The sequence below is a fragment of the Calliphora vicina genome, chromosome 2 (genome assembly GCF_958450345.1).
Source record: "Calliphora vicina chromosome 2, idCalVici1.1, whole genome shotgun sequence".
Taxonomy (NCBI): domain Eukaryota; kingdom Metazoa; phylum Arthropoda; class Insecta; order Diptera; family Calliphoridae; genus Calliphora; species Calliphora vicina.
This window is the reverse complement of record NC_088781.1, coordinates 3,248,705-3,258,267: the sequence shown is the minus strand read 5'-3', so window position 1 is coordinate 3,258,267 and position 9,563 is coordinate 3,248,705. Positions and strand designations below refer to the sequence as shown.

Here is a 9,563-nt window from a genome sequence, read left to right as displayed (position 1 = left end):
GCTGCCCAGGCTACGATATTTCATCCACTCTTCGAAAAAATTTGGTACGAGGAAAAATTACCAAGCGACTGGCTTCAAGGAATCCTTATAAAAGTACCGAAAAAGGGGACTTTTCGCAATGTAAGAATTATCGTGGAATCTCACTTCTTTCTATACCATCCAAGATACTTACAAGAATCCTCCTAAATAGAATGGATAATACAATAGAATGAATTCGTTGTTATAAAAACTGGAAATGTAATGCCAATTGCAAAATTGTTCCTTCATTATTCTCGAGAATCATTTATTCAAGTTAAATTTGAATTTCGAACCGCACTGCTAAGTAAACATCATGTGATAAGTAATGGTTTGTGGTACTTTAATATACATATGTGCTTTTTACAGGGAATATATAAAGCTTTCCAATAAGCTAGCTTTGTTCTGTCCTTGTTTTTAGGACATTTAGCCATTCCGGGCCCATTTAGCTTCTTTTTCCATATCTCCTGGCTAGACTGATAATAAAATTTTAATAATAGTGTTCTCTTAGTTAAAACAAAATCAACAACTTAAATAAGAAATATTAAATTCTGATTAAATGTCTTAATATTACTCTACTTCCACTTGTGTGTTGGAAAAATTGTTCATAGTGAAGTGTCACATTCTTAAGTGTTGATTTAAAAAGAAATAACACTTATACGATTACGACTATAAACTAATCCTTGATCTGATAAACACACATTGCATAAAGGACCCTTCATTTTACTCTAACGGCAGCACAATTAACACTTCTTAGTCTTGACTTGAAAACGTTTAGAAATAAATGAAAGTCCATCAAAACATACAGGGAGTTTTTCTTTGGTGTAAAATAAATTAAAATTAGCTTTGAAATAACTTAAACTAATGCCAGATAATGGCAGCTGAATGAAGAAGGACAACAGCTAAGACTAACACTAATACTGCTTCTATAACTGCTACTATAACCACTTCATCTAATTTAAAAGGACATAACAGCCAATGGCAGAATACAAAAAGGAAGAGATAGAGGAAAAATAGTGATGTGCATGTAACCACAAAAACCACTACAAAGTACAATAAGTAAACCACTGCCACTAAGGAGACTATGAATATTGAAAGAATAGTTATTAAAGCAAGGAAGAGTTAAATAATGAGGTTTGGGTAAATTTAAACCTTTATCTGCAAACACCACAAAATACCACTAATACCACCCAACTTACACCACTACTACAGCTTCATCATCGATGGCTGGATGGATGTGTAAGTACACGAGCACAGAGAGTGGTGTGAGCCAGCAAACCAAAAGTATCATCATTACATTAAGTTTCAGTGCAGCTTATATTTTAAGCTACAAAAATAATTGAATTCTTAAGCAGCTTAACGCCATTATAATGCTTAGATTGCAAAAGGAAAACGTTGAAAAAATAAACGCCATCAACGAAATCAGAAAAATACACAAGGCAAAAAGGTTCCACCAACCGTCCAACTGAAGGAAACTCTACAATAAACATGGCCAAGGCAATCAAATTGGAATGTACTTTCAGATGGATGTGTATAGAGATATTTGCCAATACAACTACAGCAACAACAACAACAGCATAATACAATTGTCAAATAGTTTAAGCTGGCTGACTTGCACTACAGACCAAAAGCAACAACGTACTTCCTCCATATTATAAAGAGCAAAATTAAATCCTCTCATTCTGTAGAGTACAAATATTATTGTCTGTATGTATGTGATGGAAGTTAGTCAAACATTTCTAGTAACATCTGAATTGCAGAATTCAAATCTATATTTGTATTCCTCCCTTGTTGCAGCTTAAGCCAAAAAGTATCATGAATTATATTCCATGTCATAAATTTTTCGAATTCAAAAATGAACTAAACAAATTTATTAGATAATTTCAACAACTACATAGCAGTAAGTAAGAGATGCAGTAGAATGAATGAAAACTGCAAATAGACCTTATATGCAAAGATGACAAATGCACCATTGAGGAGGATTCAAACTAAAGGGGACCAATGTAGTTTCCAAATTAAGCTTAATATTTTCATCATGTCCTTAAATGTGAGATAGTGCATTAACTTTGTAAAGTTTACTAGGATTTCGACTTTTGGATTTTTTTGGCAGTACACAATATTTTTGTACTATAATAATCGCAACATCATGAGTGGCCACGGCATATATTAGTTTGTCTTTCCGTTTATAATTTCTACATTTTTGCATTTGCTACCCCACAAAGGATCTGTATGTTGAAATTAATAAGAATTTTTTTTAAATACATTTTTGGCATACAATTTTTTCACTAAAATATTTTGAATTTTTGTTTGTTTTTTAATTTTATTTAACTAACAATATTTAAAATTTTTATTTTAAAGTATAACTTGGTATAAGATTCGGCACAGCCGGATATAGCCTCCTTACCACACATTGATTGTTATACCCTACAATACCCACCCTCAATTATACTGATCGATGTCCGTGATTCATATCAAATTCCTCCTCAAATAAGTTTTATATAAAAGGAAATCACATTTAAATTTGTGCCGGATCAATTCATAATTGACCATAGCTCACATATGTATAAGGCCCACTTATCTCTTAGTAATGTTGGGGTCCAAATAAAATTTAATAAAAATAAGTTTCATATAGATATAAATTACACGATTTAATTTCATGGCGGTCCGAAATTCATTCACAAAAATTATATTGAAATTTGGATAGCTTAATGATTTGTTCATATACTCAGTGTAGGGTACTATATGATCGGGCTTGACTGACTATTATTATTTTTTACTGGTTAATATTGCAATCGTGTGTCACACAATAACCAAAGAAAGTAAACGCAAACACAATTATTATATTTAAGAATAATGAAAGCTATTTTATTTAAATTTTACAAAGCAAACTATTATTTATTAATCTCAAGAAACGTTTTCAAAAACACGACTGCCCTTGTCTGCTGCCACAAATCGAATACTCCTACTTCCCCATTCTCGTTTCTTCTTTTCCCATGTTCGTAACTATTCTGTTAGAGTTGTATTTTGGGGACAGTTGGCTGACAGTTCGGCCAATCCTGACTTGGGATCGTCCTCGATTCCTTTGTCTTCATCATCAAGATCTAATTCAGGCAAAGTTCGGCACCAGGGTTTCAGCTTGTCTGAAGAAAATACGGAACAGAATTTTCTTGAAGTAACCGACATTCCTGGTACATCCTCAATAAGATATCGGTCTTTATCAAGAATTCGAGCGATAGTGTACGGTCCTTTGTATTTGGGTTCTAGCTTCCTGGATTCACCCGTTGCTGCAGCTTCGTTCTCTACCACCACTAGATCACCTTGTTCATATAAAGTGGGTTTGATGTGTTTCCGGTCAAATCGAGCTTTCCACTTTTTCTTCTCGTTGGCGACGTTTACAATGGCCAACTCACGTTTATCTGCACTGGAGGTATCCGCTTCATTTTCGGAAATGTCATCATGTATTGCGGCGATAATATGATTTTGTACGACATCAATGAGTTTGAAATCAAAAACCAATTCGTTGGGGCTAAACCCTGAAGTAGCATTTCTCTGAGAGTTTACACTCCACTGAAGATCTCTTAATGAAAGATCCCAATCGCCTTTTATATCGACTGCAGTTCGTAAATATGATAGGATTATACCGTTGGCCCTCTCCACTTGACCGTTGGCCCTGGGGGTACGTACGGCTGTTTTTACATGTTTGATATTATTCTGCTTACAATACTGTTCGAAAGTTTTCGATGTGAAAGCGGTACCGCGGTCCGACACAATAATTTTCGGCAAACCAAAATAACTAGTTATCTCGTTCAGCGCCGTTATAACTGGCTGTGTCTTTGTAGACTTCACTGGTTTAACGATTAGAAATTTGCTAAAGGCGTCAGATATTGCCAAAACGTGGGTGTTTCCTCGCTTACTACGGACAAAGGGACCCAAATGGTCTATATGGATCTGACGGAATGGTATAGGTTCTGGTTCACTTATATACATCTGACCTTCAGCCTTACCAGTCTTTGCTCGATTATAGCAACATTCAATGCAACCAGCAATGTAATTCTTAACATACTTCCGTATTTTCGGAAACCAAAAATTCTGTTGGATGCGTTGGATAGTCTTTTCGAGTCCAAAATGGCCCACATCGTCATGGCATGACTTAACCACCCGCCAACGAACGCACTTAGGAACAACAAATTTCACCTTACCTTCTTCCTTGCGATACAGGCGCCTGTTTATCAAAGAATACTCTCGGTTCAGTTGCTCCTTCTGCGGTGAACGCTTTTGGTCCCTCAAAACAGCAATAATATTCAATAAATCTGGATCCTGTATTTGCATCGTGAGTAGCCAATCTTCCTCTTCAATATTCAGACTCATTATACGGTCAATTTCATTTATTTCAGGAGCGTTTGGGTCCGGTGCTCGACTTAGAGCATCAACGTGGCTCATGCGGGAGCCTTGTCGATGTAAAATTTCGCAGTCATAATCGAGGATTCTCATCCACCACCGTGCTATTTTGGGTATCATTTCCTTATTACTTCTCGCCTTCGCAATCGCCGAACAATCCGTAACTAATCGGAATGGCTTACCCAAAACATATATACGAAATCTCTCAAGAGATTCGATGATAGCTAACATCTCAAGTTCATAGCTATGATAAGAGGACTCCGTTGGAGTACAATGTCGACTGTAGTAGAAAACTGGCCTCCATGATTTACCATAAGCAGACTGAAGTAGGACACCAGCAACGCCAACTGCGCTAGCATCGGTATGTACTTCGTGTATGGCATCGTAATCATACAAGCACAATACTGGTCGACTACTAAGTACATCAATTAATTTCCCGAATGCCTTCTGTTGATCGTCACCCCAAACGAATTGGGCATCTTTGCGTAATAAATTGGTCAGAGGCTTAGATATTATCGAATAGCCCTCTACAAATTTTCGGAAAAACCCAGTCAGTCCCAGGAATCGCCGGACTTCAGTAACATTTCTGGGAGGTATGAAATTTTTTATGGCACTCACTTTCCCATCTCCCGGGGTGATTCCACCCTCACTCACCTTGTGCCCCAGATACGAAATTTCACGTTCCAGGAATTTACATTTGTCCAGTCTTAGAGTTAAACCAGCATCATCCAGTATGCACAAAAACTTCTCCAAACGTTGTAACCCCTCCTCAACAGTTTTGCTTGGAATGATAACATCATCCAAATACGCCAGCACCTCACCTTGATTCATTTTGGCTATTAAAGAGTTCATAACGCGTTGGAATACAGCTGGAGCGTTCACCAAACCGAAAGGCATTCGATTGTATTCGTAGTGACCCTGCATTGTCACAAACGCCGTATATTGTTTAGAAGATTCATCCATTTTTATTTGATGGTAGCCCATTCGCAAATCCAACGATGTGAAGTATTCGTTTCCGGCTAGCTGCGCAAATTGTTCCTCTAAATTAGGCATCGGAAAAGGTATTTTAACAGTGATACGATTAAGTGCGCGAAAATCGACACATAAGCGGTGTTCATTATTCTTCTTTTCCACCAAGACGATACCTGAAGCGTAAGGTGAATTCGATGGTCGTATTATATTGGCATCCAAAAGCTCATTCACCAACGTATCAACAATTGGACGTTTAGAAAACGGAATACGATATGGTTTAACGTGTATTGGTACGTCAGATGTTAGTTTAATATCCATGTTGAAAACCTTACATTCACCTAAATCATGTGAATTATCGGCAAACGTAGTGCGGTGGCTGTTTAACACGTTCTGGAGTTTACTTTGTTCATCCAGGTTCATCTCGTTGCTGGTAGATATGGCCATAATCCTCTCCAAGTGGCATTCATCACCTTCTATTACCAAACGGCTACCTTGTTGGCATAAAATATCCCTACCGAGTAATATGTTTTCACATATTAGGTCATCTGCCACAACTAACACGTAAACATCATGAGATATATCGTCAATAATAATATTTAGTTTAATTTTGCCGGTACTTTCATATTTGCCATGAGCAAAGCCCTCCAACAGTATAGAACATGGTTCTACTGAATCAAAGCCAGTTGCAAAACTTTCCCGTATAAGTGTACATTTACTTCCAGGATCAATAAAAGCGTCCGTCGTCGCATTGTTAACAATTATTTGCTTTACAATTACCTGTAATTTCGTTTTCGGTTCATCGATTTGGTTGACGGTTGGATGGCGTCCCTCCTGTTCGTGTCCATCAGGACAATTTTCGGTCTGATGATTCGTACGATTACATCTTGCACATCTCGGTTTACGTTGCGGTACAGGACAATTTTTCGAATAATGTCCCGGTTCGTGGCAATTAAAACACTTAACAGTATTTTCGCTTCGTTTATCACTATAATTATTTCGATAACTCACTGTAGTTGGGGTAGACCCCTTTATTCTCGTGTCCTTCGTTGACTGCTTTATTTCATTGTGCATACAAAATGTCACAATATCACGCAACAAGTCGCTACACTCGCAGTAATTGTTTGAAATTTTCATTTTCAAATCAGGTTCGTTTATACCATTAATTATGTGGCGGGATATGGCGGAGTCTGACAATCCACCTCGTTTACCTATAGCCAGCATCCGATAATAATAATCTTGTGGAGATTCATCACCATTACGTTTGGTACGTGACATCTTAACGTGGATATCTGCTTCGTTCTCCACACACGGAAAATCATTGATAAATTTCCTGACAAATTCCGCCCACGATCTAAACACCAATTCCAAAGAATCGATCCAGTACTTGGCGGCACCTTGCATTTTCTGTTGAACTGCAAAAATTAGAATTTCATCGTTCCATCGATATGCAATCCGTAAAAGTTCCACACGATTTATAAATTGTCTTGCGTTTATCGACGATAATGATGTAGGGTTAAATTCCGGCAATAAAGATACTACTTCACGTACATTAGTATAGCCATTGTCAAAATTATAACCTGACCCCATATTCCGTTGTTGATTCATTTCATTGCCGTTAAAATTGTCCATTGGAACCGAAGGAATTGAAAATGTTACCTGCTTTCGAGGTGTAAAAACTGGTGTATCATTAATATTACGTCGTTCTGCATTAGGCATATTATAATTCCTATTTACACAACCGTCCGATAAATTTTGTTGCTCATAATTCCATTGATAATTATTATACATTCTGTTTCCATCAGCGGCAAAACTCATGTTTGTGTGTTGATTTTCAAAATTTTTATTTTCGTGCATGTTGCCATATGAATTAATACCTTCATTTGAACTCGTTGTGTATACATTTTCATTCTCACAATTTTCTTGTCCGTGCATGTCAGTATACGTTGCAAAATTATGTGTATAGTTGCTCGCAACAGAATTTGCATCAAAGCTGTTGTCAATCACCCTTGCAACATTTTTGTCTTTAATATGAGAACGAAAATAATGGGCACCCGTCGAAACAGGAACATATTGCTGAGAAACACTACTAGCAGCTACATTTCGTATGGGAAACATTTCCACATTTGCCACATTAGCAACATGTTGACCATAATTGTAACCACCATTTAATGTAGCAACATGTGGCTGACGAACATTCGAGTGTGTTGTGGCAACAAATTGTGGTTGAAATTCAAAATAACGACCATTAGTTGATGTTTGTGTATGTGGTGTATACATACTCGTTGGTGACGACGTCATATTTTGTTGGTCGCTTGTCGTTACTGCGAAGTTAGGCAGAGTAGTTTTCTGCATACTTGATGACTGTTGATTGTTGTTGTTTTCATCGTAATAACGATGCGTTGTTAAATTGTTGCAAATATTCTCTGAGTTCGACTTTTGTACAGACGTTGTACATATTGGACGAGTTGTAAAAGTTGTCGAATCCAATGACGCAGGCGTTGTCGTTGGCAGAGACATTGTGTGCAGAATTTGTAATGTGTTTGATTCTATTCTAGAATTATTGTGTGTTGGTGACGTAGGGGATGAAACACGCGATGGCTCAAAATTGCAACTGACGAATGACGTCTTTTCCAAGTTTTCCTCCAAACGTACCATTAAATCGTTGCGGCTTCCATCCGTCGGCAAACCTGCAGCTTTACACTTTTTACGAAGTGTATTAATTTTCATGTTGTGAAAGCTAGGCATCTTGTTGCATATGCAATTTACGTACGTGCACGGGGTAATCTCACTTCTGAAGTTGTCACACAATAACCAAAGAAAGTAAACGCAAACACAATTATTATATTTAAGAATAATGAAAGCTATTTTATTTAAATTTTACAAAGCAAACTATTATTTATTAATCTCAAGAAACGTTTTCAAAAACACGACTGCCCTTGTCTGCTGCCACAAATCGAATACTCCTACTTCCCCATTCTCGTTTCTTCTTTTCCCATGTTCGTAACTATTCTGTTAGAGTTGTATTTTGGGGACAGTTGGCTGACACGTGTTTATTGATCCAAATCAGTGTTTAGAGACTTAAATTGCGAAATGTCTACGAGAACAAAGCCTTTGGCGAGAAACGAACCCGTAACCTCCATACTGATAGTCTAGCATAATACCCTTCAGTATATCGGCGCACCAATTTTGTAATATATGGGCATTTCCTACGGTTAGTCAACCAGGATCAAAAAATAAAATGTTGTTAATCATCGTGTTTTATTGAAAATATTTCGATAGAATTTGGTACATATAATTTTTTCGGCCCAAGGACGAAGCATATTGAAACTGGCTGAAATCGGTTCATCATTTCACCTAGCCCCCATACAAATGTCCTCCCGAAACACAAAAATTGTTCCAAATAAGTTTTATATATACCGAAATATACCAAATTTTATTATGATCGGTTCATAATTAGTTATTTCTCCCATTTAAGACCCGCTTCCGTAAATCACTTTAACGTGCAAAAATCTCATAAAAATGTTGGTATACACATAAAATTCAACATAAATATCTTTAACGTAGACATAAACTACGACCTAATTTCATGGTGATCGGTCATAGCTCCCATATAATGGCCACTTCGACAATCACTCTCGAATATAAATTATTGAATTTTTAAAAGAAAAATGTTACGTAGGGTATTATATGGTCGAGCCTGACCAACCATACTTTCTTACTTGTTTGTTAAGGAAATATAATAAAACAAAATATGGAAAAATCGTAAGTTCGCGACCCTTATGTTAGATACCGGTATTTAAGCCAATTAAACAAAAACCAATAGAGATTTTTTATTGTGTAAATACCTACATTAATACACATTTAAAATTAATTAATCGCTTTTAAATATTTCGTTCCATTTCGCAGATTTTTACATTTCACTACTGTCAGCTAAAGTTGACTTCTATTTTGCGTACGTTCATTACCACATGTTTATAGCTATCATTATGAGAACTTAAAGACGATGGAATTCATAATTTGCACTAAATATAGAGCTATCAAAATGCTATCGTATTACAAAAAAATGCTAGGAAAGTTATTTTTTCTATATTCTTTGGACATCAAAGGCGAACGTACGTTCGTGACCCCAGAAAACGCCCATATCTCGAAAACTAGACACATTTTCTTTAACATGATTA

At 36.6% G+C, this 9,563-nt stretch overlaps 1 protein-coding gene across 1 annotated transcript; it reads right to left on the bottom strand.

Annotated features, from left to right (window-relative positions):
* Positions 1–3,018: 3,018 nt before the first annotated feature.
* On the bottom strand, positions 3,019–8,112 carry LOC135952674 (uncharacterized). Its single transcript, XM_065502691.1, has one exon. The coding sequence runs from the start codon at positions 8,110–8,112 to the stop codon at positions 3,019–3,021; it is 5,094 nt and encodes a 1,697-aa protein (XP_065358763.1).
* Positions 8,113–9,563: the final 1,451 nt, after the last annotated feature.

Excerpts from the sequence above, each read along its gene's own strand:
- LOC135952674 (XM_065502691.1), bottom strand. The coding sequence starts at position 8,112 with ATGAAAATTAATACACTTCGTAAAAAGTGTAAAGCTGCAGGTTTGCCG.